This window comes from Paroedura picta, chromosome 15 (genome assembly GCF_049243985.1).
Source record: "Paroedura picta isolate Pp20150507F chromosome 15, Ppicta_v3.0, whole genome shotgun sequence".
Classification (NCBI taxonomy): Eukaryota; Metazoa; Chordata; class Lepidosauria; order Squamata; family Gekkonidae; genus Paroedura; species Paroedura picta.
In genome coordinates, this window is record NC_135383.1 from 709160 (window position 1) to 735690 (window position 26531).

Genomic DNA, 26531 nt, shown 5'->3' on the forward strand with positions numbered 1-26531 from the left:
GCATTTTCTGGGATGAGGGGACGTTGCTGCTGTGGAGGGAGGGGCCAAGACTCCCCCACTCCAAAAGGGCTATTCCTGAGAAGACCAGAGGATCTGGAAAGCTGGCCTCAGGGAAGTGGCACAGGGCAGGGGCAGGGGGCCTCTTGCCATGCAGAAGGTCACCAGCAGCTGCAAGGGTCCATGACGTGGGCACCAGAGGACACCAAACTGACCTTGAGCAGCCAAATGGGGCCTGACTCAAGAGACGGCGTCCGCCTTTCGCTATGAAGTATTTTTCTCCAATCCTGCGAACATAATCATGTGATACTGAAATTATCAATCTCAGTTTCCTATCAAATGATCTGTCTTCAGCCATCTGTCCCATTTTGGGGAAACACATACCCAGATGTGGACTCGGGGAACAGATGCTTCTGTTGGTGCATTCCGTGACCCCCATCAGCAGCTGCCGCGGCCCATGGCAGAGAGAGTGACTCGAGCAAACAGTTTCTTGAACATGAAGCCTGTAGCTGGCTAAACAAGCCCAACAAAGCAGCACACGAACTGCCTTAAGCGTCTGACCAGTCAATACAACCCCATCCTGTACTTAAATGTCTGTTTTGCGGACTAAGAAGAGGATTAGTGGTGAGGATAATTACAGCACTGGGACAAGATCCTTGCCCTGTGTAAAGAAACAGACTCACCAGCCCTGCGTCTTCTGGTCTCAGGTGTGCCGAGAAGCCCCACTGCCATCCGGGGTCCTACTCCCTGGGTAGCCAGCACTGCCACCAGCAAAGTGGAGCATCTCTCACTGGACAGACCTGAATATCCAGCAATCTGGGCTACAGTTTTAAAGGCTCTGCCTGCTTGGTGCATCTCCTGCTTCACTCTCACGAGCTCGTATGGAAACTGCCTATCACACCCTTTCCATGCTTCTGTGCTCCAGGGATGGCAAGCCCAGCTGCTGCCCCATTGCTGCTGTTTGGACTGAATGGACACACTTGGGGCACTAAAATTATAAGGAAGTTTAATAAGTGGATAAAGAGCCTACACGTGCCCTGCACAGCACCAGGCTGAGCAAGGAGACAAAGAAAAGGTGAGACCACATTATCCTCTAAACCAGGAGTGGTCAAACTGGCTCGCCAGAGGTCCATAGACTACAATTACCATGAGCCCCCGCCAGCATGGTGCTAATTGAGGCTTGAAGCTGCAGTAGTCAAAAACCCTTCAGTGCCTTAGTCCTCAGCATTCCTCTCCGTCAACAGCTGATCAAGATGCAGTACTTCTGCTCTACTTCGGCCTCATATTTATGCAGCCTGGAATGATACACGGGTGCTGTCTGGGTGAAGCTTCATTTCAGCACACAGATGATGGTGAGCAACCCTCGCCAGCTCCCCATTTGCACATTTAATTTGCTATCAGTTGGTGATGCTGAAGTTTGTCTCCTGCTTTGCTGCTTCAGCTGAAGCTTATCAGATGGAAGTTGGTGACCAGCTCATTTGTAGTTCCTAGTTTCTCCTTTGTGAATTTAGCCACAAACGCGAGTGGCTCTTAAAGACTCTGCACTCCCCAAACATGCTTGAGCCCAGCCCAGATCTAGAGCTCCAGTGTTCAGTCTCTTTAGAGGGCTCAGCCCCAGGCCCTGGGGGGGGGGTATGATTTGAGGCTAGTGGAGAGGTGGTTCGGGACTCAACTTCTCCCTGCTTTGCAGCAGTTCACACTGACACCTGGTGTTGGACCAGAGAACATCACAGCTCTTCCTAGACGGTGCTTTCTGAGTATCCTGAGCGTTGGGGCTGCATCTGTGACGAAGAACCCGTGAATGTGGAGCCAAGGACCAGCTTCAGCACCCCCCCCCCCACCAGGATCTCTTCCTTCTGAGCACTGCTGACTAACAAAAGACACAGAGGAGAGGCCTCCCAGTTTCTCCCAGACTGATCTCTCTTTGGAGTGCTGGATGACCACATAAGATGGGTTGCTCATGTTTGGGGGGGGGGGCTAGAACTGTCCCCAGCACCCGCAAGGGCAGGACACCTGGGGCTTTTTAAGATGTAAATTTTACGCACAGCTTCCTAACCCCCACCTCCTTTCTGTTCTTACATCACATGCCCCAGAACCGAACTCTACACAGAAAACACTTGGGGATGAATAGTTCCCGCACAGGGTTAAAATAACGCATAAGGCATGTACCAGGGATCTCCTGTTTAAGGGTAAGCCATCACCGAGAGCCGGAATGCTTTACCGTAGGCAAATCTATTCCCTCTCTTTTTCAGGTCAGCAATGAAATTCTCCTGGTTGGGATATTTGGCCAGGAAGATCACCTCCGTTGAGGGCAGCTTTAGTGGTCAAAACGTTCCAAGGAGAACTCTTGCCTTGCAGCAGGCCAATCTGCTTGCTGGAGCAGATAGCAAAAAGCCCTGCCTGGACAAGACACCCGGGCACCAGGGAGGGAGCTGCCCGTCCTGCACCCACCGGACTGCCTCTCAAGGGCAAGGAAGTCTGCCCACACCCTCTGGCGGCTGCCATCTCCTCCCTCCCTCCCTCCCTCCCCAGCACTCCAGTGCTCAGACGGACGGACGGCTTCACGATCAGCCCAGCCCAGAGGCGGAGACCCACAGGTGCAGCCGTCTGAACCTGGCACCGACTTTTCAGAACAGAGAAGGTGGCACCCGGCATCCCATGCCCTTTTGAACACCACCTTGGGGGGTTCTCTGCCAGCCCACAGTTGGCCAAGGGATAGAGGAAGCCCCTGAGATGTCTCAGCAGAGATGGGTCCGGCTCTCCACAGAGAAGTCAGTGAGCACCGTGTATGTGCTGGGCACAGAGCTCTCCCTCGACGTCTGCGGGTAAGAAGCTTTCTCGTAACTCTCGTCAGGGGCCAAAAGAAAGGGAGGAGGGCTTCAAAGCGGCTACAAAACTTTGGGGTTTTCGGTCTGAAGCTGCAGAAATTCCAGTGCAGTTTCTGATCGACGACTCCTTCCCTCAGGCAGCAAAGGGGAGGCAGGGAGGGAGGGAGGCAGGCTGAGGGGCTCTCCTGATGGGGGGGGGTGTGGGTGGATGTCCTGCATGTGCTCAGAGACACTTTGTGGTACTGACTTGTTTTTACAGAAGCCGGTTCTGTCTGTAATGACACGTTTCCTGCAGAACTGGTTCTCTATCTCCTACATTTTTGATGATAAAAATAAATACATTTAAAGCAGTTCAGTGCTATGTGCTGCTAACATTTTAAAAAATCCTACAAGCACTGCAGTGTGTGTGTGTGTGTGTGTGTGTGGGGGGGGGGTGTTCGATGCTGCAGCCAAAGTTCCATCTACATAAATGGGGAAACAGAAGATACACGTTGGTAACCCCAAATGCCCCTCGATTTTACGGGATAGCCATAAGTCTTTCTCTGCTTCTTCCACACCAAGCTCTCATAAGGGTCTGGTCATTTTTAAGCCACACTTCCCTAAACTACCAAGTCCCAAATGCTTAAGGAATGTGGAGCTTTTCCGTTTAGTGTTGAAAAATGACTACAGAGTTTGGAGCCTTTTAGTTACAGCCTCCCCCCCCCCCAATACAAAAATACTGGGCACCAGCTAAAGCTTCTGGGGGTGGCCAGAATAGATGCAGCCATTCTTGTCCGGCCCCCTGGCTGTTCTGCTTGCCCCCGTCCAGCACAGCAAGGCCTTCGTTTGGTCCTGTGGGGCAGCTGTGGAATGTTCCCAGGATGGCCACACCACCAATCAGGGCTTTCCTGACAATCCCTTGCACAAAATTTGCCATCCTCCCAGCTGCTGCACCTGGAGCGGCAATTCCATCTAGGACAAGTTATTCATTGTGACCCCAGGAGGATCTCTTTCAAGTCAGACGCCACCCCCACGTGTGCCCCTTGGCTCCCTTTGCATAGATTGAAGGTTGTGTGCCATTCTGCTGCTCCCCCCCCCCCGGCAGCCTTCAGATGCTACAAAGAAGGTGACCCATGAGCCCTCCTGTGCTTCTCTGGCAGGTCAGCCCCTGCAGGTGCGACCAACTTCCAGGTGCAGAAGTCGCTCGGAGTCAACTGTGCGATCCAGGAAGCAAATGTTTCCAAGAGCCCTTCCCAGGTACTCCGGTGGCCCCTGGACGTCCGGGTGGAGGTGGTGGTGACCATGAATAAATCCAGCTGGAGAGTCAACGACGGGAAGGTTCGTGGCACGCATGGCTTTGGGGGGTGGGACGGGCAGCAGACCCTCTTGGGGGTGAAGCAGGAGGAGGACATGGGCACCTTCCCATGTGCCGCAGGGCCCTTATTGCTGCAGCCCCAAGGCAGGGGAGAGACCCCCCCATAGAGACCAGGAGGGTTGGATTTTGGATGGACTGTGCAAGCTTCTTTATGAAATTGCTTGTTCATTTTTGACAGGATTTTTTTTTAAAGGGTGTTTTGGCTTTTAAAAACGTAAACGCCTAATAATTATTTTGAATGGCATTTGTTTTTCCCTTGGCTTTCTACGAGACCCCTTGAAAATACCCTAGAAAAATGGCACATGAATGTGGACGGTGTTTCGACACTGTAGCAGGTTACATTTATGAGGCTCCTGGGCCCAGCCAGGCCTTTTGCAGAGACCCCAGGTGGCACACAGGTGCAAGGCCAGGTGGTAGAAGGAGAGTGGAAAGAAGGGCAAGGCAGAGAAGATACAGGGCTGCTGCTGCGGCTCTCCCAGGTGACCCTGCCATTGGGGGGGGGGAGGCATTGCTATACATTCAGATCTGATCAAACCCCCCCCCCCCAAGCTCCTTGCCTCCTTTGCAGTAAAAGCCAACTAAGGGCGAAGCCTGCATGGAGTCTCCACCAGTTTCGATCCTCTGTCCTGCTTGTGTTTCTGGAGCTCAGCCAAGATGCTCCGGCACTCCAGAGGGAGGATTTTCTCGCCCACGGGACTTTTCTGGGCCAAAGCCCCAGGCCCCCTCCAGGCAAAGCTCTGGATAGAGGGAGAGGCAGATCAGAATAAGTTCAGATTGACAGGCTGGGTCAAAAGACTCTTATGGAATGCATGGAGCAGTCAGAGGCTGACAGGGCAGCTGAACCCACCGCCCAGCGGCCAATTGCTACAGGGGGGGGAGGGGGGTGTGGGCTGCGGTTTCGGTTTGACTCTGTTTCCTTGCCTGCTGCTCCCTTCCAGTCCATCTTGTCCAGGTGTCTGATCAGCGACTCCTTCCTGGCCACCTGCATCACAGCTTTCAATCTCTCCCTGTCAGCAACTGCAGCTGGGGCGTAAACTTGTTGATCACTTTCCCATCAAGTCTGATTGAGATTATTGGGTCAGGCTTGGCATTCTTCCTTCTGAACAAGCCAGGAGGCGACCAATTCTCTGGTTCCTCAGCAGCAGCAACCCCCCTTTTCTGCCCTATTCCTGGCTGGCAAAGGCCCAGAACATCCCAGGACCATGAAACTCAGGGTGTGCTTTTGGCCTCTCCCTCAGGCCTTCCCACCCCCCAGGTGATTCAGCTGAAGAGGGCAATGGGACACAGCCCTCCAAGCAAGAGTGGGGCAGAGCTGGAATCGCAAATAGAACCCCCCTTGCATTTAACAGCCGGTGGATCGGAGGAACTGATGACTCCCTTGTGGTCTCTTGGCAGGTAACCATCTTATACTACAAGGCCAATGAGGAGGCCCCGCTGGCCACAGCCGTCCTCCAGCTCACCTGCGTAGGTAAGTTGGCACTAAGATGCAAGTGACCAAGAAAAGTTGCCCACCTTTTTTCTTCAGCCCACAGAGGTTTCTCTCTCCCTCTCACTTTTCTGCAGAGATTTCCCTGGATACGGATTTCCTCCGCACAGGAACTGTAACCAAGAGCATTGCCGATAAGGTAGAGAGGCCTGAGGGTGGGAGAGCTTTAGCTGGAGCTTGTCCCTGGGTGGATTCCCTTTCCACGGGCCCCACGCCCGGCTGGCACACAAGGGTGACCCATCGTGGGACCTCCCGGCAAGCCGAGTCCAAGGGGTCCGTTTGAGGGAGAGTCTGTTCCCCACCGCAGCGAGGCTGGAGTTGAGTATCTCTTGAGGCCCATCCAGGCAAGACAGAAAGGGCAGGTGAAAGTAGATCCGGGCAAAGCAGGATGGGGCCCTTGCGGGCCTCAGAGGAGCCCTTCTCTGTCTGCCTGAAGACCACAGGAACAACCAGGGTCATTTTCAGTGGTGGAATTCCCTGGGGTCGCGGCTCCATTTCATCCCATGAAGGGGTTCCACGTCTTTGTGCCGGCAAGCCCTGACACGGACTTCTGCCTCTGCAGAGAGAGTGGACGTGGGGTCCAGAAGGCAAAGGGGCCGTCCTCTTGGTGAACTGCGACAGAGACTGGTCCCAGACATTGGGCCTGGACTGCGAAGAGGAAAACGTGGAATCGGAAGAAGGTCATTACACCCCCGAGCAGCTTCCTGGCTTCGGGGAGTTGCCGATCCAGAGGGGGTCAGGACTCCTCTGTGGCATGGAATCCTGCCAGCTGGGCCCTGTGAGCCCTCCTCCCCCTGGTCTCCACCAGTTTTGACCCTCTGGCCAGGATCAGTTCATCTGGTGCTCTTTCAGTGATTTCATTGTTGTGTTTTTCCTTTGAGAGCTGTGTGTGCAGAACTCTGGAGGGGCAGCCCACACCCGTTCTCCGGGGTCCCGCGGGGGAAGCTGGTCAAGCAGGGCCTCCCTGTTTCTCCAGAGCCCTGACCCGAACGGGCCGGGGAGAACAGGGCTCTACCCCCCCGTGGCTGCTGATTTATGCCCTCAGCCTCTCCAGTGAGAAGCTTCCCTGTTGCGTTCCGCCTTCCTTTTCAGACCTCAAAGACATGTCGGTTATGATCTTGACAACCCGGGGCCCTGCCGACATTTTCAAGAAGCACCAGCTGGTTCTCCACGTCTCGGCCTCTGAGAACGACAAAGTGAGGGTCTTCCATGCCCAGGGTGAGTGTCCGCGGGCCTCTCTGGCTTGGGAGGGGCCGAGACACGTGTAGCGGGTCGGGGGAATGGGGGGAGGAGTGCCGCAGCCTGACCCCACGTCTCCAAGGGGGCAAGATCTTCAATGAACAACAACACCCAACATATTGTTCTCAGTCCCTCTGGCTACATCCCCTGTTGCCCACATACATCCCTCAGCCTCGTTGGGTGAGGCCAGCCGCCCGTGAAGGATCAGGCCCCTTATTCCCCGGAGGAATTGGATGGGAGACCACCAAGAAAGCCCAGGGTCTTGACAGGCAGCGGGAGCCCGTGTCTCTTGCCTTGTACACCCTAAAGCATCTGGGACTCGGCTGTACTTTCCTTCACCACCACAGGGTGTAGAGGGGTGGGGGTCTTCTGCTTCCCCTCTCCCCCATTTCTGCCATTCAGAGGTCTGCAGCTCCCAAACATGGGCGTTCCATGTAGCCTTGGTAGCTACGGCCTGTTGACAACTCTCTCCTCTGTAGACTTAAGTCGCTCTTTCTAAAAGGCCATCTAAACCAGTGGCTGGGTCTTCTGGCAGTGAATTCCTGAAGTGTACAGCTGACCAGGCAGAGAAGCTAATTTGTGTGTGCGTTTGTGTGTGGGGGGGGACACACCTGTGTTTGCTTAGCAGAGGGAAGGGAGGTGAGCCATTACAAGGCCGTGCTGGGCCCCCGGAGTGCCTCCTACGAAGTGAAGGGTGTCCGAGACCAAGAGATGGTTTTCTACGTGGAGGGGCTGGCCTTTCCGGATGTCGACTTCTCAGGACTGGTACCTTTCCACGTGACGCTGCTGGAGAGCCCATCGAAGGTACGGAGACACATGTCAAGGAGCCCTAGGGGCCCAGTTCCAGACACATACAGCTTTGAGGGCACCGGGGAGGGAGGGAGGCCGGGAGGGAAATCTGGCAGGGCCATTCGGCAGCCCCAGTCTGGGGGCCCCTCAGTGCTGCGTCTGACGGAGGACAAAGAGGAAGGGAGCATGGTGTGGAGCCAGGGCCTGGTGATGAAGCAGCTCAGAAGAAACGGGGTCTCGCTGACTGGCCCCCCCAATCCTGCTCTGGCATGGAGTCAAATGCAGGTTGGCTGAGAAACCAAGCCGAGGTTAGTAGTTGAGCGCTGCATCTGTGGGCAGAGCGGGGCCAGAGGGAGTGGAACTCAGACAGTGGAGCCGTTAAACTTTTAGGGTTTGGTGCACCCTGCCCATGCACTGGGTGGCCCTCTGACGAAAGGAACGTGCCTCTGGCAGCATCAAGGGGTCAGGCAGTCACTGGCCAGCCAGAGCGAGAGGGAAGGAAGGAGAGGGAGAGGGAGCAGGCACTGCTGGTTGGATGGCTCTCCCGTGGCATCGAAAGGGCCCTGATGGGCTCGCTTGGCACAGAGTTCTTTCATGGGGGGGGGGCGGATGGGAATGCTCCTGCCACCTGGAAATCAGGGGATCGTTCCCACTTGGCTCTGTGCACTGACCTTGAACCCCCAGCTGTGCCCTCTGATTCAGCCCCTTGGGGATCAAAGGAACCAACCTCCCCCCCCCCCCGTTTCCTCCCCATGGCAGAAATGTCTTGAGACTCCCGTGTTCAGCGACTCTGTGGTTTTCCGTGTTGCTCCGTGGATCATGACCCCCAATACCTTGCCCCCAAGAAGAGTGTACGTCTGCAGGTAAGAGGTTTTCCACACACCCGTTTTCAGGCGCCAGGCCTGGACTCTGGGCCCAGCGCTTTCCATCCACGCGGTCCACAGAGGAGGCTGAGCCTTGCTCCGGCACGCAGGATGTCTTTTGTTGCTGGTGGCTTGGTTCTGGTTCCCCCCCTTCTTCCTCTGATATCCAGCATTAGCGACAGTGATGAATTTGTGGACGATGTGAAGGAGCTTGCTGAGAGCAGAGGCTACAACTACCTGGTGGAAGCCGTGGAAGAGCTGCAGAGGGGGAGTGAGGAGCCTGCGGTGGTGGCTGACGTGTGCAGGCTGGTCAGGAGGACCAACGACAGGGACTTCGTAGCCGCCGTGAACAAGCTGGCCAGGCAGAGCAAGAACACAGACTTCGTGAGTGCCGTGAAAGAGCTGGCGTACAAGGCCGGTTGCGCCCTGACCGTCTGCGAAGGAGAGAAGAACCAAGGAGACCGCTGGATCCAGGTGGCTGGGGAAGGGGAGGGTGGCCCAGCTTATGCCAGGCTGAAGAGCCGGCAGATTGTCACGGGGGAGAAGGGGCAGCCCCAAGGCCCGAGGGAGGGCAGTCGTCCCCCTGTCCCCGTCCCAGAAGCCCAGCGTGTGGAGAGAGAGCAAAGCAGGCCTTGCCCCAAGGCCAAGGGCAGGTGGGAGCTGGGTCTCCGAGTGAGGCCTTTGGCCTTCCTGCCTTTGGCATAAATGCACAAACCCACCTCACGAGAGATTGGCAGGCGTACCTCTGCTGTGATTGTAGCCTTGGAACCAAAGCGCTGGCGTGTCCTGGGGGCCGCCACTAGAGAAAGCGGGGCCATGAGGCTCCGAGAGGGGGCTGAGGCTAGGGACGTTTGGGGGGTGGGGGTCCCAGGGACTGTTGCTGCTGTGCTCCCCGCTTGGCAGGAGGAAGTAAGGAGCGTCTCTGCTTTGCTTCATCCTCCGGAACAGGACGAGATGGAGATTGGCTACGTGCAAGCCCCCCACAAAGGGTTTCCGGTGGTCTTCGACTCCCCGAGGAACAGAGAGCTGAAGGATTTCCCCTTCAAAGACGTTTTGGTAGGTGGCTGAGCAGCCAAGGAAGGGCGACGTTTGCTCATGAGAAATGCTCAGAACCGAGTTCTCCACTCTTGGGGACTTCCAGGTTGGCTTTTGTAATTTGAAAGCGGAAGTTCTTGGGAGGCCCTTGGAGGCCGTCTGCTGACTGATGCAGCGCAGCAGCAACGCAAACTGGCCACGGAAGCCACGGGGGAAAGTCCTGGGGGGCAGATGCCCCTCCCCCTGCAAGTGGGCCGCATCTACCTTGCATTGGCCCAGAACGGGGTGTGTGTGTGGGGGGGACTATGGCAACCGACCCGTGCAAGAAGCATTGGATCTTGCATGCGCATCAACAAGCACAAGGTGCATGGGACAGTTTTCTCTCGCACCACTTTTTGCTACGCCCATGCTGATGAGAACAATCTCAACCCGCTCTCTTTTGCACCCACGGAAGGGCCCGGATTTCGGGTATGTGCAGCGAGAACCAGCGACTGATCAAGCTGCCTCCCAGCTGGACTCCTTCGGAAACCTCGAGGTCAGCCCTCCGGTGGCCGTCAGGGGCAAGCAGTACCCCCTGGGCAGGATCCTCATCGGAAGCTACATCTCCAGGCGAGTGAGGGCTGAACTCCGGGGGGCGGGGGGAAGCACTTTCAGGCACAGCTGAGGCTGTGCACGGATTTATCCTGGGAAATGCAGCTGGAAGATGCAGCTGGGGGCAGCCCTGGGCTGGATGCGACCCTCAGTGACCCACTGCTTGTCTTTGCGGAACAGGGCAGAAAACAGAGAGATGTTTAAGGGTGTCCGGGACTTCCTCTATGCGCAGAAGGTGCAGTCTCCTGTGGAGCTGGATTCCGATTGGCTGGCGGTAGGCCACGTCGATGAGTTCTTGACTTTTGTTCCGGCTCCTGATCAAAAGGTAGGCATGGAAATCACACGCCAGTGGTGCAGAGGTGTCTTTTGTTCCTGTCCTGTTGCCTTTCCCCATTTTGATTAAAGCTTTCTGATATGGGGATGGGGGTCATGAGAGTAGCAAGAAGACTGGAGCCCCACCCCAGACACTTGAAAACCTTATTCATGCCTCTGTGAGGTTCCAGCAGGTGCTGCACTCACAGATCCCAGCCCTAGGAGCCAGACCCCACATCTGGCGCCAAAAATGAATCAGGCGGACAAGACCAGCCCCCATCCACTTCGGTGCGTTCTCTTTTGAACCCCTTGTGTGGGGTGGCCAGCCTGAGGAGGTCAGGAAGCCCCCCCCCCCCCGCACACCTCCCTTGCTGCAGAACGCCCAGGAGAGAATGCCCAGGAGGCCGCTGCTTACCTGGGAGAAGAAACGTGGTCCACAGCATGCCACACTTTCCTTTACCTGTGCTGTTTTCTACCTTTGTAATTTGCTTCCTGCATCACTTCAGGCAGCTTCTGCTCGGCCTTGCTTCCCAGTTCTGGAATCCCAGCCCTACGCAGATGTTCACCTCCACTTAATTTTATGTTCTGCAATAATCCAACTCGAGTCTCTCCGAGAAAAACAGCCTAGAACCGACATAAAATAAAAACAATTATGTGCATAGAATCCAGACGAGCACTGAGCAGCCATTCCTCTTTGCTCCAAGGTTCTCCAGGTTGCGCCAGGATGATTGCTGGGTGTACAGCGTCCGGCCCCTCTTAATGGGGACTGGAGCCATCCATTAGCTCCCTCCTGAGGCACAAGGAGCCCGAGGACCTCAGCAGGCTCTGTTCCCCAGAAGGAAGCGCCGCTTCTGCTGTGCTTCAATTATGCCTGTTTTGCATTTAGGGAGCCTTCTGAAAGGCCTCTGATTGCAGTCCTCCCCTCGCCTCCTGCCTTAACTCCAGGGAAGGGAAACCTGACAGGCCAGCTAGGCAGGCAATCGATTAGGCATGCAAATGCCTGGAGTCAGAGCCACGCCTCTCCTTGGCTGCTCATCGAGGGAGGGGGCACTTTGAAGGATGAGCACCTGCTTGGCACGCAGAAGGCCCCGGGTTCACCCCACAGCATCTCTGGCAGAAGGGGCCAGGGAGGAGGGGCCAGAGAGGCCTGTCTGGGACCTGGACAGCCGTTGGCAGCCTAACCAGATGGTGCTGACATGGGCAGACTCACAGTCTGAGCCAGGATAAGGCAGGAGCATGTGGGAAAACTGCTGGGACCATAAGGAGGCCTGGAAACTTGAACATCAGAAGAGCCCTGCTGGATCACGCCAGTGTGGGCCCATTTGCCGAGCAAGAGTAGCCAGCCGGTCGCTCTGGGGGGCATTGGGGGGCGAAGCCTTGCCCTGAGGGGATACACACAATTGATCTATTTTCCCTTTAAAATGGGGCGGGGAGGTGTCATTTTGTGGAGCTCTGAGGGATCTTCCTATTCTAGGGTAATGCTTTGAGGTTCTAACCCCCCCCCCCTTCCAGAGCTGCCTGTCAGGTCCAGCCCTGTCCCTTTCCTGGTCTGCTTCCGCTCAATCACCGCCTGCCCTCTGTGTCCTCCAGGGTTTCCGGCTGCTCCTGGCCAGCCCCAGCGCCTGCTACAAACTGCTGAAGCAGAAGGAGCAGCAGGGCTACGGGGACGCTCTCATGTTTGAAGGTGAGTTGGTGCTTCTTCCGGAAGCCTTCAGGAAGGATGATCTTGCTTCCCTAGAAGTGGGTTGTCAGCCAGCCAGCCAGCCGTGCTCAGTTTGACAAAATACTAAAATACCCCTCCCTGCAAGGAGAGAAACCATGCTCAGCTCCAACTCAGAGTAAGGATCCAGTCTGGTCTCCGCAGCGAGGAAACAAGCATCACCTGAACTTGTTCACGCTAAACCTTTCAGGCCAGCAGAGCAAGGGACCTGGGCTCCCCGAGTCTTGGCTTAAGCCCAGCGTCGTCTCTCACCTGGGTCCTTGGGGAGCGATGAGCAACAGCATCCGCAGGTTGGCCCTGGCCAGAGACACACGTCTCAGTGGGAATTTTAGACCATTTCCCTGCTAAGCAAGCCAAATGCACAGCTTGATAGTGGCTTTGGAAGAACTTCTAGGAGTAGAAAATGTGAAGCCATGTGGGGCACCGTTCTGCTTAAAGACCTTGCTGGATAAGCCCTATCAGAAGAAGAGGCCAGAAACTGAACAGCTTACAAGAGGGTTTTTGCTGCTGCTGAGTCTCCTAGGTAGCCGAGGATCTAAGCTTGCCGGGAGGTCAGAAAGAGAAGAGGGGTGTTCAGCTCTCTGCGCCAGCAAGGAGCACATTCCAGACATCTATAAGGTCCCACACCTGGGCAGGTGCCCCAGGAAGGTACCGAAGTGGATGGACCATCAGCTCAGCTGTGTCCATCCTGAGTGCCGGGCGTTTGCTCTCCACCATCTCCTTGATAGGACAGTTCAGGAAGACACGCGGCTGTGAGACCCAGAGGTGGTTCAGCAGAAAGTAGCGCCCGAGTGGGGGACCGGCCCCACTCCGAGGGCAGAATGGACCAAACAGCAACCCCCCCTCTCATTACAGGGAAGCTGGAGAGGGACCATCAGGTCCAAATAAAGACGATCCTGGCGGACCAAGACTTCAAGAGCAGCAACGAGTATTTCCAGGTAACCAAACCCAGCCCCAGATTACGGCCGAGGGCTGCCCCCGTCTAGACACGATGAGGATGCCAATGGGCTGAGTTAAGGGTGGGTGGGCTGGCTGTGGGCCGAGCCTTAGCTGCCCAAAGAGGGTCTTTTCTTGCCTGACCTCTTTCCCTCCAAATGAGGCCAAGCAGGGCTGGGGGAGGAGCTGCTGGGCGTTGGCCGGACCAGCCTCTCCCACGTTGCTTTGCCCCTCTGCAGAAGTGCATTGACTGGAACAGAGGCATCCTGAAAGAGGAGCTCGGCCTGACGGAGGAAGACATCATCGACATCCCCCAGCTGTTTATGGCCGATGATCCTGCTGGCCGAGCAGTCGCCTACTTCCCTGACCTGGTAAGGCCCCGGAAGGAGCTGGTTTTCTTGGGTACCGGCTGGAGGCTGGGAAGACCTGATCCTCTTGCCTGTGCTGTCCAGCTGGGCCTGTTCCGCAGATGGTGCCCCATTTGGTCTCTAGGCTGTCCACATCCTGCCCTCAGCTGCAGCCTGAAGTGCTGGGATCTCACCTCCTATTAGTCTGCCCCCCCCCCCCCCCAAATTAGAGGCTGAGACCAGGGAAAGGCGTCTCTGCTCCTGGGGCCAGGTGTCTGCGACCAGTGCAGGGTGTGTGTGACCAGCAGCCTCCCCCAAAAGGCCCCGCTTCAGAACGCACTGGTGCTTCTCCGCACCTCCGCCAGTGTGGCTTCTCCATCTACCCCCCCCCCCCCCCGTCAGAACCCTGGCTGCTGCCAGAGCCTTCCCCACAGCCTGGTGCCTCCCTCCTCCCTGCAGGTGAACATGCTTGTTCTGGAGAAGCACCTGGGCATCCCAAAGCCCTTTGGGCCCATCATCAACAGGCAGTGCTGCTTGGAAAAGGAGGTCCGGCGGCTGCTGGAGCCCCTGGGGCTGTCCTGCACCTTCATCGACGACTACAAGGCCTACCATCAGAAGCACGGGGAAGTCCACTGCGGCACCAACGTCTGCCGGAAGCCCTCCTCCTTCAAGTGGTGGGACATGACGCTGCCTTGATGCCCTGCTCTCTGATCAGGAAAGGCAGGAAGTGTTTCAGGCGGGGCCGAGTATCTTGCTGCCAGTCCTGCCCAGGGCAATCGGGAGAAACAGGGAGACGTGGAGCCTGCAGGAGTCTGCTGTGGCCCCTCCAGACCTTCATGGCTGCTATAATCCGTGCTCGCCCCTTGGGAGAGGGGACGGGGCTTCACCTGGACTCCTTAGCTTCTAATCCTCCCAAGACCCTGGGGTTTGGGGCCGAAAGAGGTGACCTGGAAGGGCCAAGCCAGGACTCCAGGCAGAGCGAAGGCTCACCTCTGTCCCGTTTGCCCCTGCAAGGTGTGCCAGAGAGGAACAAGGGTGAGAAATGCCCACTGTCTTTTAAAAAACTAGGTGATTTTGAATTCTTTAATCCGCAGACCTTTTAAAAAAGCTGTAACTAGCAAATAAGCGTTTCCCTCAATTCTTTATACAGGTTTGACTATAAAGTTCTGAAGAATGGTTGGGTATTAATGGCCCAGAGGTAGAAAAGGCATTTGCGCCCACGTGCCCTGGGTGCCTGTGAATGTGTGAGGGGTGCAGAGAATTGCCCCTGGCCACACGAGACTTCCACTCCGGAATCCCTCCCGTCAGAAACTTAACACTAGCAGCGGGGAGGGCCCTTCCACAGCCCGAGGGGTCGCTGCCTTTCCCTCCACCTGCCCGGGAGTCTGAGATCCTGGCAAATCCCAAGTGCAGCCATCTGCTCCAGCCGTAGTCACTGACTCCTGCCTGCCTCCGGGCATGGCCAGGCGGAGTGGCAGAGTCCCCCGCAGGCAAGTTTCCGGCGCTTGGACACTCCCCTGGTGTGAGGCCTTCAGAATACACACTGCTGCACAGAGGAGGTCTGCACAAGTTCATCCTGTATTTAAACATTTATTTTGAGAAATATATAAAAAAACACCAAAGGGGGTAATTACAGCTTTAGGCTAGGAAACGTTCCCAACTTATTCAAATGCAGAACAGCCTCATTTCCAGCTCTGCTTTCTTCCCCCCCCCTCCCACTCCAGAAAAGGGGTGCAGTGCTCCAAGAGTACCTGAGCAACGTCCTTTTCCTGAAGAGACACACAAACACACTCTCTCTTTGGCGGCCGCGGGACGCGTCTCCTTGGTTTGCTCTCCCCAGATTAAGTTTACAACTGAGCTAGCTCCCCGGTCTCACCTCCGAACCACCTGGCAAGTGGAGCCTTCCCAATTGGTGAGGGGGGGGGGAGGGGGGGCAGCAGCCCCAAGGGCAGTGGAGCTAAGGAAACGGGAACGCCCATGCCAGTCTTAATTTCCAAAAGGCCACGTAGCTCTACCCCTTCCTCTCCTTTCCCCCCATTCAAGGGGTATGTGTGTGTGTGTGTGTGTGTGTGGGGGGCTACTTTCTGCTCAGCGCTTCTGTAACCCAAACTGTCCAAGAACCCAAAAAGTAACAAGAGACCAGCCACTGGAGGCTCCGGAGTCCCCCTGCATTCAGAGAGCTCACAGGTAACAAAAAGGAGGAGGGAGGGTGGGCAGAGGAAGAGGAGCCTTAATACACGGGGGTTTATATTAAACAAAGAACAAGCATCACCTCTGCTTCAAGGCACCAAAATCTCTTCTAACATGGCACAGAGCGGCAGAAGAACCTGCGGGCAGGACACCAACCACTCCCCTACCTACCTGATTCTAGCCCCAGTTCTCCCCCTCCAGGACCATCTGGGGTCCTCTGAGCAGGGGAGACGGGTGCAGGGACATGTCCTTGGACCTCTGCGGAGCTGACAAAAGTCTAGAATTGCTACGGGTTGAGCTGCAGCCCTTTCTTGTGGGTCAGGGCTGAATAGAAGGGGCTCCCTTCAAACACAGGGCCAGCAAGTCCCAGCAAGAGAGAACCTGGCCCTCTGCTCTGTACAGAACTATCCCTGTTCAATGGCTGGGGGGGGGGGAAGAGCCCTTTTCCCCACAGCCACCTGAGCCAGGAATGCCACCCCCTCTTCTCCCACCGCTGTCCTCCACAGGCTCACACAGCCTGTGGAGATGCCCCCGTGTGGTGGCTCCTGCAATGGCAGGGACAAGGCTACACTGGCCAGCGAGGTCCCCATAAGGAAATGCCACTGCCTGGTCCTGCTGGGACACAAGGGAGCTGCTCAGGTCAAGTCTGACCCCCATTCCCCCCTGCCCCGTGGTGAGGACTCAGCCTGGAGTGCCAGGGAGGGAGCCTGGGGGGTGTTTGTGTGGCAGGTGTATATTTAAGCAGAAGGGAGACAGAAGCCCCACAAGCCCCCCCCCCCCCCCCGAGGCCTCCTCCTTAGCCCTTGTTCCTAGGGGAGTGGCAGCAAGGTGAGAGGCCCTTCTGCCAAACAGGAAAGCTCTTGAAGGCGGAAGAGCTCTGCCCCCCTCCCCCAAAAGGCTGGGGGTCTGGCCCACCACTTAACTGTAGCCGGATTAACAAAAAGACAAACTGTCCCAAATTTTGAAAAAACGGTCCTGCCATTTTCACTGGAATGGTGAAGTCAGTAATGAGCAGATCTCTTCAACTTAACACCCCCACCCCCCAACGAAGAACCCAAACAAAAATACCAATACGAAACAAGCCATCCCTTGGAAGGGCAGAAGGGGGCCGGGGAGGGGGGGGAGGAGGAGGAGGACTCGTAGCGACAGGTAGTCAGAACGCGAAATTGCTCATAGAACCCCGTCTCTGGCAGGCCGACAAGCGCCGACTCTTTGACGCCGGCCAGCTCTCCGCACGGCTGGGCGTCCCGGTGGGCCTCGGAAGGGGCAGCTGCTCCGCTGAGGGCAGGCGGCGGGGTCAGAGCGCGCGGGGGTTGTACTCTGGCAGCTTCTTGAGCCTCTCTTTCTCCGCTTCGCTCTCGTCACGGGCGATGGCCAGGGAATGGGCATAGCCCATGGTCACCTGAGCAGACAGACAGGGATTGCGGGCCACTCTGTGCGTTTCTGGGGGGGGGGGGGACAGGGGCCCCGGGGACGCCCTCGTGGCTGTTCCTGCGCTCACCTGCTCTGTGTAGATCCCGTCCAGGGTCTTGACTTCTTGAGCTGCAGTGGAAGACTTGGGCTTGTGATCGCCATAGCCCTGAGGAGGCAAAGAAGTCAGAGCCAAGGAGGCCGGCCGCGGCCCCGGAAGGTACCCCATTTCTCTTCCCTACAGGACGAGCCTCCTGGGCTTTGCCATCTCTGCAAGTCAGAGAGAGGGGCTCCTCTGCCCACTGGCGTCCCCCCTGGCTGGAAGCAAGGCAACTCGCAGGCAGTCCTTTTGGCAGAACCGGTCCACAGCGCAGCCACGGAGACCTGCAGCCCCTGCCGGCCACCTCTGGGCCAACCATTCGGCCTCCGCTCCTGCAGCAGCCAGACAGCCTGAGCAGTGCCGAGATGCAGAGCCCCCAGGGGAGGGAGGAGAAGGGGAATTTGTCGCTCCAAAGAGTGGAACGGGCCCCAACACCAGTGTGCAGACCTCTGGACATAAATCTCCAATTTCCAGGTGAAAAATGGAGCCCCATAAACAGCAGCAGCGTCTGCCCGCCAGATGGCCTCTTAAAGAATACGCCAGACAGGGGAAGGCAAAGCACCCCGCAATTAGGTGCTGCAGGACCCATTAGCAGTGCCAGAGGGCACAGCTGAAGCCCCCCCCCCCCCCCGGGACCCACCGGGCCTGGCCCCCCACCGCCCACCCAGCAAGTGCGAGGAAGGAACCCGGGCCTGCCACCGCTCCACTCTTCAAAGGCTGCCCTGCAAGCAGGGGCCGGAGGACAGTGGCCGAGTCAAGAGGGGAGGAGACCCTTGGCCCAAGGCCCACTCCCCATGCAGCTCCTCACCAGTTCCCCGTAGGTCGGAGAGGGTCCCCAGCTGATGGTGCTGTCGTCGGCGGCCACGATGACACTGCTCTTCCTAAGGAGGGGCACGAAAGGCACTTACTGCCCAGAAGGACCAGCCAGGAGGTCAGAGCTGCTCCCATTGGCTGGGGGGGGGGGATGCCGGGGAAGGGCACTCTGGATCCCGACTCGCTTCGAAGCGAGATTATTTCAATCCTCCTCTCCCACCTCCCATTAACCCCCCCCCCTCCCGAGATTCCCTATTTACTTTCCAGCATTAGGAAGACAAGGGGATGCCAGACCATTAGCAAACAATACAGAGAAACCCCCAACAAATTTGAAAGATTCTCCAAGCCCATTAGAAGCATAGAAACTGCTCTATTAAAAGCAACAATTAGCCAAGATAAGATGACTCAACCCTCCCCAACAGCTTTTTAAATGCAGCACTCCTGGCCAGGGGGGCATCGCACAAATCGTTGTGCAGACAAAGACCCCCCCCCAAAAGCGCTCAGGCTTCAGTATTTTGCTCCCCCCCCCCGCCCATTTCCCTGGAAAGATTTGTCCCTATCACATACACAAAATCACAATCTTACCCACATCCCAGACTGCGGATCTTCCAGCCACACAGATCCTGCACAGTTTTGGGGTACATCGTGGACTCCCGTGAAGTGTTTGTGGCCCCCCAGAAGAACAGGCCGCCTGCGGAAGACGGGAAAGGGGGGGGGGAGTCAGGGCCGGCCTTCCCCACCCGTAAGCTGGCTGTTCTCTGAAGAGGCAAGAATGCCAGGCCAGCTCCAAGCAAGGGCATTAGTGGCAGGGCAATGAATCACAAATGGGCTGGCCTGTCTGTAGCCCTGGCAGGGGGCAGGCGTCCAGCGGCCGTGCCCACGAGCTCCTCCCTGCCACAAAATATGGTCAGTCTCGAGGGAGGGGGGGGAGGGAGGGGGTGTGTGGGGCACAATGTTCATTTATTTGCTATACTGCCTCCAGGAACCTGCCAGAAGCAGTATACGACATGAAATAAAACCAAAGCATTAGATCTCCATTAAAACTCTGCACCTAGGAAGCCCCAGCCTAGCATCAAAGCAGGCCACAGGCAGACCTTGGGCCAGACTTTCAGCTCTTAGCCCTGGCAACGGGCCTTCTGACAAGCAAAAAGAAGAGAAGGGGACACCCACCACGGCCACACCTACCTGTCTCACTGACGGCAAAGGAACAGGTGTAGCCTGCGTAGATTTGCGCCGCCCCACGGCCCGGGAAGTCAAACAGCTTCACCAGCCGGGGGACCATCTCGTCTCTCTGCTCGGCATGGCCCAGCCGCCCGTAGCCACCGAAGCCCCAGGAGAAGACCCGTTTCTGAGAGTCCAGAATGAGCTGAATGGCGAGAGGAGGTCAGGGGCAAAAAAGGGAATTCAGCACAGGAGACTTCCAGGGAGGGCTGATTATTTAAACAGGAAAACCAGACACTGCGCAGTACGGACCCTGGGCCACCAGTACTTCGTTCCCTCCTTCTCCCTTCTACTTTCCCAACCACCACCCTGCGGGGCAGGTTATGCTGCACTCAGGACCAGCCCAGAGTTAACCTCTGAGCCTCCATGGCAGAGTGGGAATTTGAACTCGGCTCTCCCAGATCACAGTCCAGGACTCCTCACAAGTACGCCACTCTGGCTCATAGAAGGAAGGGATCCCATTCGACCGCCCAGAAGCCTACGCTGCCACCTTGCAAGGAGAGGGGCCCCAGGGGGTGGAGGAGCCGGCCAGGGCCAGCCCATTAGCCCCCCATCTATCCTACATCACAGGGTCTCCAGCACGGGAAGGCGCCGGTAGAAGAGAACAACAGGCACGGCTCTGAGCTCCCTGGGGGGAGGGAGGGGCAGAAATGAAAACGGAGGACAAGAGCGAATCCTGCCCACCCCCTTCCCCATCGGCCACCCCCCTTTCCTGGGGATCGGGGGGGGGAGGAGTGGAGTGCTTCCCAAGGCTATGCTGCAGCTTCTTACCGTGTGGTTAGCGCCACAGGCCACATCCCTCACGACCACGTTCGGTACAGGAAGGACCTGGCCGTCTTTCGTCTTCTCTATGAAGACAGCCACGCGGCGGGGAACCAGCTCACAGTCGTACTCGATCCTCTGCGCTCGGGCGATGAACTTCCCATCTGAGTTGTGTCCTGCGTGGGGCAAAGACCTCGGTGAGGCCGGCAGAGAGATCGCCCCTAAGCAGGCCTCTGTGGGGTGGGGAGGCGTGCTTAGGAATGGCTTGCGGGCTCAGAAGAGGAGACAGATTGGCAGGGGAAGAGGCCCACTGGCGGGCGGAGGGAAAGGCCCGGCGTTCAGAGGCCCCGTCCCCCTGAAGGCCAGCTGCTGGGAAAGGCTCTGGCCGCAGTTCTAACCCGGCAGGGCCACGAGGCTCTTGTGTCCTAGAAGGAGAAGGGTCAGACCATGTCCGAGGAGGAGGAGGAGGAGTTTGGAAAAGAGCAGCCACTCACCCAGCTGCCCGTACTCAGGACACCCGAAGGAGTACAAGTTCCCCTTGCAGTCCATCAGCATGCTGAATTCCGCTCCGCAGGCCAGCTTGGTGATCGGCTGCCCGTTGTACATGATCTAAACGGGAGAGGTTTGGGAGGACGGTTCACGCTCGATGCCGCCAAAGGTCTTCCTGGAGGGACGGCTGCGGGCTGCGTGGGGGGAGCGGAAGTGCCCCCCCCAACTACCTCAGAGGGCACGCGGCCAGCCCTAGGCCAAGCCAATCACGTGTCGATCTGCACAGACAGATACACGCGCCCCGTGGCCGCCACACACAGAACCGCACAAGGCCTGAGATATTTACTTTTGAATAGAGGCATCATTCATTCCCTGTTCTACAGCAAGCCAGGTTTTTTGAGATCTTTGAAAGAGAAAGAAGTGTCACGCGTCTCCCGCCCGTGAAGAAGCCAGGCAAGAAGCAGTTAGCGGAGCTCCCTAAGAGCTGGACACCTGCAGATCCGTTTGCGATTGTTTCCCTTGTTCACAGAAGGGGGGAAAGATGTGGGGCCAACCTGGGTGGGGCTGGGGACAGCATCTGTCTGGTTGCCAAGGCCCAGCTGCCCCATCTTGTTCTCTCCAAAGGCAAAAACGGAGCCATTTTCTGGAATGCAAAAGCGGAAGAGGTTGCAAGACCTCGCCCACCTTCGGCCCCCTCCCCCAGCCACCCTCAGCCCCTTGGGCCCTCTCTTCCGCCCCCCCCCCACTGGACCCTTCTTCCTCCACAGTCCAGGATTCCTGCTGCTCCTACGCTCATCTTGCCCAACTTCTCTCTCTACACCGGTCCCCCTATGCTGAGGCCTTGTGTGAGGACTTCTCCTGCCCAAGTTATATTTTCTTTCCTCCACAAAGCTGATGCCCCAGCCACCAACCGCGCAATGCCACCCGTCTCCCTCTGAGCGGGCAGAATGCTTGAGAACTTTCTACAGCCCCCCCCCCCCCCAGGAGCCCACCGAGTAGCGCTGCAAGCTCACAGGAAAGCTCCTGTACCTGTCAGGGATAGGGTGTGGTTTCGGCCACAAGCTGCCAAGACCACCACTTCGCCGCTGAGTGCTTCAATGGCCTTGGGGGCGTCGACACGCCTGGTGTCTCCGTGGCCCAGCTGCCCCTTGTCATTGCGTCCTAGAGAGTCACACAAAAATGCCCCATCATCACGTTTACCCAAGATGCATCCTATGTCTTTAGCAATATGGACTGACTGCACAGCCAAGCAGCTGCAAGTTGCTGAGTTTCCTGTTCTCTGGACCCTTCCCCACACCCCGGGGAGGGATCCCTGGCATCTGCATAGCTCTTGTGAGGGCCTCAGTCTAGGGTCTTTACCTGTCCTGTTATCCTTTCATCTAAGGATGCTTCATTCTGATCTAGCCCCCCCCCCCCCCCGGGCTCTCCCCCACAGGCCTTTCAAGAATGAACACACCAGAGAGTGACTCTATACAGACTCAGAATCTCAGTCTGCTGAACGAACTGCTGCAGCAGCTCTCCAAGGACTTCTCCCAACTTGGCCTGCAAGACCCTTTGCCACGAGATGCCCGGGATGCTCGTTGAGAGCTTCTCCATGCTACGCTCTGCCTGGCAGCAGCTTCCCAGGCCCAACACCAGCGACCGGGGATCCTTCACAGCGGAGGTGCCCCAGGGGGCCCTGGACCTCCTGCCTGCCAAGCCGAAGAAGAGCCAAGCCCAAAGGCCCAGCCTCCTACTCACCCCAGCTCCAGAGCTTCCCCTCCGCGGTGATCAGGAGGCTGTGAGCAGCACAGGGCCCAGACACCACCGCCCGGACCTGGATCCCCGAGAGACACCCGTACCGGTGGGGCCCCCATAAATTCTGGCCCAGATTACGGTAAGCAGCTGCAAGACGAGAGGAGGAAGGGAACCAAGGGCAAGAGTCAGCCAAGGCAGGCAAAGGCATTTCGGTCACACTGGCTCAAATGTTTCTGCAGACTCTTGAGCAAAAGTTTGCCCATGAACTGGCATTATTATCCATTTAACTGAGATGCCAGGGGTTCAATCTGGGAGGCAGGAGCTCTTCCATTAAGCCACATCTCCCCCCCCCCCCCAACCCAAATCAGTAATGAGGACTCCATTGTTCAGAACAGTTTGAGACGCTTTGCAAAACAATGTCTGTTGTTGGTCAAAGGACAGCTTATAACTAACACCATGGAGAGAAGTAGCCCGAGGAGCAAAATGCAACCAGGGATGCAAATCCAGCAACGTTAGAAAAGGTTTGGGACAGCCTCTCAGTGCCACGAACAGCCGTGGGAACGGCCTGTCCCTCAAATGCCCTCTAGACACCCACCGTCCTCCTCTGCCTGCCCAGGTAGGCAAGACCTGTGCTGCCGCAGACTTACCTTGCTGCTTGGGGACTTCTTTGCGGCCAATCAAGTCCCAGTTAGTCGCCCCAAATATCAGAAGTTGCCCCTTGCCCTTGGGCCCTTCAAGTTTCTGGGTGTCAGAAAGAGAGAGAGAGAATGCGGGCCACTGCAGGATCAGACATTTAATCCAGGATCTGGAATTGGACACTCTGAACGCCTCGCGGCTTCCTCAGTCCAGCCATGAGACCGGCTTGGAGCCCTACTCTGCTCTTCCCAGGTCAGGTCAGCCAGCAGCTAGAAGCAGACGCTCAAAGAAGGAACAAGCCATGGCCCTTTCAGGTCAGGGGAAAGCCCCCCCCCCCCCCCGAAGGAGGCTGAACACAATCGATAGTTAAATAAAAAAGCAATATAAGAACTGGGGTGCTCCAGAGACGTGGCCCTTCCCTGCTCTGGGCCTTCTGAGAAGCCAGTGGGGGTCCCCCGGGGGTCAGGCCTTCCTCCTCAGCAGACACCACAGAACTGAGTGTCACTCGCATGCCGAACTGGCCGGCAGCACAACTAGCAGACTGGCTCTGGATTTGGAAGAAAGGGGCAGGCCGTGCCCGGCGCCCGCTGCACCAAAGGTGCTCCTTCTGCAGGCCTGGCACCACAGAGGAAAGTTTCTCCCAGGTGCGGTCCTGGTCCTCCAGCCACCGGCGGCCCAAAGGTGGCGGCTTTTGATGAGCCCGTTGTTTTAATTGGCAGGCAGCAGGACTAACTCAGCCCCCCCCCCCTTCTCCCCTGACAGAGGCAGGTCTGCAGGCAGACAAAAGGGGGGGGGAGGCAGAGCATGGCGGGCGGCCATGCTAATGAAGGGTCCCGCTGCCCACAGAGGCTGGGCTTGCTTGCCTGCCAAGTGGGGGGGGGGGGAGGAGTCTGGAGGTGCCCCTGAAGCAGGACTTCCCCAACAACTGGGAGGGGGGCATGCATGCTTCCCCCCCCACCCCCACGCCTAGATGGGCAGGGCTTCCTGAGCTGGTGTGGGTGCCGTGGGTGCCAACTCTCAAGGCGAGGGGCTGCAGGCTGTCCTGGGGGTGGGGGGCTCGGGCATCCCTCCTCCTGCCCCTCCCCAGCTGAGTCCTCTTCCCCGGGGACCCCCTTGCGGTGCACAGGCACCAGCCGCCCCCCCTCCCCCCCCGGTGCTTACGATGCGCTCCTTGGTGTGCTCGGGCTCGCTGACCACCAGGGCCGGGGGCGCGGCGGGGGCGGGCTGGGGGGGCGCCTCCCCTCGGGCTGCGGGACGGGCCGCCTTGCCCCCGTTGCGCTCCTTCTTCCTGGGCGGCTGCGGAAGGGCCCCCCCGGCCCCCCGGGAGGACGACGACGACGAGGAGGAGGAAGAAGACGAGGAGGAGGAGGAGGAGGCGGAGGCCGGCCGCTTGCGAGCAGCCCCCCCGGCCCCGGCCCCCTCCCACGCCCGCCCCGGCCCCGCCGCCTTCCGCCGAGGCATGGCCCGCCCAGACCCCCGCCCGCCGGGGAAGGAGGGGAGGGACGGAGGGACGGACGCCGCTCGGTCGCCTGCCTGCGGGGGGGGGGGGGGAGAGAGAGAAAGGCCGGCGTCAGGGGGGCGTCCGGGCACAAAACAACAACAACAACGACCCCCCCCAGCCCAGCCCCGTCCCCGCGCGGGGCAACACAAAGCAAGACCCGCCAGGAGGGGGCCTAACCCCCCCCCCCGGCAAAGACAGAAGCCCGGAGCTCCCCCCCCCGCCCTGGTAACTTTCAGACTCCCGCGGGTTCCCCCCCCCGGGGGTCCCGCAACTGGGGACTGCCCCCCCCCGCCTCGGCGATAGGCACAAAGGCGGCGGCGGGGGGGGGATGGGATGGGGGGGTGGCGCTTCAGAGGCACAATGGCCTGGCCCGCCGCCCGCCCGAGCCCCGCGGGGGGAGGGAAAGTGCTGCTGCTGCTGCCGCCCCAGGGAGGGAGGGAGGGAGGGAGGGTCGCCCCCCAGCCCGCCTAGCCCCCCGGCCCGGCCCGGCCCGTGTGCGGAAGGGCCCCCCCCCCCGGAGCACCTGCGGAAGGGCCCCTGCCCGCTGCGCAGCGCTGCTGGAGGAGCCGGGAGAGGGTCGCCGCCGCCGCCGCCGCCGCCGCCGCACCCCCCGGGCCCCTCCCGCGCTTTATGGCCGGGAACAATGGGCGCTCTGTCCGCCCCGCGCCGACCACGTGGATCCGCCCGACCCCCCCCCCCCAAAGAAAGGCGGCCCGGATCGGGTTTCACGCCGGACCCGCTTCGGAGTGGCGCCGGACGGAGCCTGCCCCCCCCCCCGCTTCCTGCCCCCCCCAGCAGAGCAACACGAGCCGCCGGACCTGCCAGGCTGCCCAACAGACCCACATGTCCCGGCAGGAAGGAGGCGGCCCGGGACCGGGAGGACGGCGCCCCCTGGCCGGCCGGAGGACCTTGCTCGGTTCCGGAGCCCCGGCGCGTCCCTCGCGGCAGGCGGCGCCCTCGTGCGCGCAGAAGGAGCCGGCGGAGCGGATGGGGGGCCGCAGGTGAGGGCAGGTGGGCTGGGCAGGTGGGCTGGGCGGGGCGGGGAGGGGGGTATTCTTCTGCTTGCGCCAGTTGCTTGGAGGCTCTTGGGGGGGGGCAAGGGCCCTGCAGTGGCGCAGCCTGCTTCACCACTTGCTCCTGCGGGACCCCTTAGCCCCAGTCGCCTGTTGGTCCGGAAGAGCTCCCACCCACTAGGCCTGCCAGCCCCTAGGAAGGGCCCTCAGCTCACCCGGACTACGGAGGCCAGTTCCTCTGCCTTCCTCAGGCGCCAGGACGTTCCTCAGCACGGCTGGCAACCCTATCAGGGGCCCATTTTCACTGAGGAAAACACCGACCTGCTTGCTGTGGGGCCAGCAGCAGAGGCCAGGGTTGTGTTACTAATAGGGAGAGAATACTTAACCAATGAGGGCTAATCAGTTCATATCTGCCAATGAGGGGTAAAGGTAAAGGTATCCCCTGTGCAAGCACCGAGTCATGTCTGACCCTTGGGGTGACGCTCTCTAGCGTTTTCATGGCAGACTCAATACGGGGTGGTTTGCCAGCGCCTTCCCCAGTCATTACCGTTTACCCCCCAGCAGCAAGCTGGGTACTCATTTTACCGACCTCGGAAGGATGGAAGGCTGAGTCAACCTTGAGCCGTCTGCTGGGATCGAACTCCCAGCCTCATGGGCAAAGCTTTCAGACTGCATGACTGCTGCCTTACCACTCTGCCACAAGAGGCTCTGCCAATGAGGGTTAATGAGTTCAAATTGCATGCAGACAACTAACTCCTTACCTAATTGGCCCTCCTTGGGGGTGTACCACCAATAGGGAGAGAGCACTTGGCCAATGAAGGCCAATCAGTTCAAATTGCACTCTGCCAATGAGGGTTAATGAGTTCAAATTGCATGCAGACAACTAACTCCCTACCTAATTGTGCCACCAATAGGGAGAGAGCTCTCTTCCAATGAGGGCCAGCCATGGGGTTTATCTGTCCTTTTTCTGCTACCTGCTGGGTGGGAGAGGTAATGATCTCTTCCATCCTCAGAGAGCGGACAGATGATTCAACATCTTCTACAGTCAGTAACTGTCTTGGTAAGATGATGTGATGCCTTGTAGACTAGAGCTCTCTTCCAGCATGTAGCTGGCAGTGCTTAATTGGCTCAGGTGAACCAGGTGTGCTGATAAGGCAAGGAG

General features: G+C 58.3%; 2 protein-coding genes across 3 annotated transcripts; one reads left to right on the forward strand and one right to left on the reverse strand.

The window, feature by feature from the left end:
• Positions 1–1207: 1207 nt before the first annotated feature.
• Positions 1208–14758, forward strand: LOC143824616 (protein-arginine deiminase type-3-like). The gene is made up of 16 exons (XM_077312047.1): positions 1208–2822; positions 3965–4142; positions 5575–5647; positions 5743–5804; positions 6228–6345; positions 6758–6883; positions 7533–7708; positions 8453–8556; positions 8727–9030; positions 9505–9612; positions 10046–10200; positions 10363–10507; positions 12085–12178; positions 13070–13152; positions 13390–13521; positions 13957–14758. The coding sequence occupies exons 1-16, from the start codon at positions 2731–2733 to the stop codon at positions 14191–14193; spliced, it is 2187 nt and encodes a 728-aa protein (XP_077168162.1). The 5' UTR covers positions 1208–2730; the 3' UTR covers positions 14194–14758.
• Positions 14759–15071: 313 nt separating this feature from the next.
• Positions 15072–25216, reverse strand: RCC2 (regulator of chromosome condensation 2). 2 transcript variants are annotated; one of them, XM_077312045.1, is made up of 13 exons: positions 25175–25216; positions 24017–24388; positions 22867–22960; positions 22223–22366; positions 21512–21643; positions 21037–21125; positions 20488–20602; positions 20003–20169; positions 19196–19376; positions 18596–18701; positions 18006–18078; positions 17189–17266; positions 15072–17089 (listed from the first exon to the last, which is right to left on the reverse strand). In XM_077312045.1, the coding sequence occupies exons 1-13, from the start codon at positions 25199–25201 to the stop codon at positions 16985–16987; spliced, it is 1683 nt and encodes a 560-aa protein (XP_077168160.1). In that variant the 5' UTR covers positions 25202–25216; the 3' UTR covers positions 15072–16984. The 2 variants fall into 2 exon arrangements, with proteins under 2 accessions (XP_077168160.1, XP_077168161.1); XM_077312046.1 differs by lacking the exon at positions 25175–25216 and adding an exon at positions 24880–25031.
• Between the last annotated feature and the right edge of the window lie 1315 nt (positions 25217–26531).

Coding starts and splice junctions, on each gene's coding strand:
- LOC143824616 (XM_077312047.1), top strand. CDS start 2,731: ATGTCTCAGCAGAGATGGGTCCGGCTCTCCACAGAGAAGTCAGTGAGC. Junction 5,805..6,227: donor CCAAGAGCATTGCCGATAAG/GTAGAGAGGCCT, acceptor CTGCCTCTGCAG/AGAGAGTGGACGTGGGGTCC. Junction 7,709..8,452: donor TGCTGGAGAGCCCATCGAAG/GTACGGAGACAC, acceptor TCCCCATGGCAG/AAATGTCTTGAGACTCCCGT.
- RCC2 (XM_077312045.1), bottom strand. CDS start 25,201: ATGTGGGTCTGTTGGGCAGCCTGGCAG. Junction 22,367..22,866: donor AGAAGTCCCCAAGCAGCAAG/GTAAGTCTGCGG, acceptor CTCGTCTTGCAG/CTGCTTACCGTAATCTGGGC. Junction 20,170..20,487: donor TCCTGAGTACGGGCAGCTGG/GTGAGTGGCTGC, acceptor TGCCCCACGCAG/GACACAACTCAGATGGGAAG.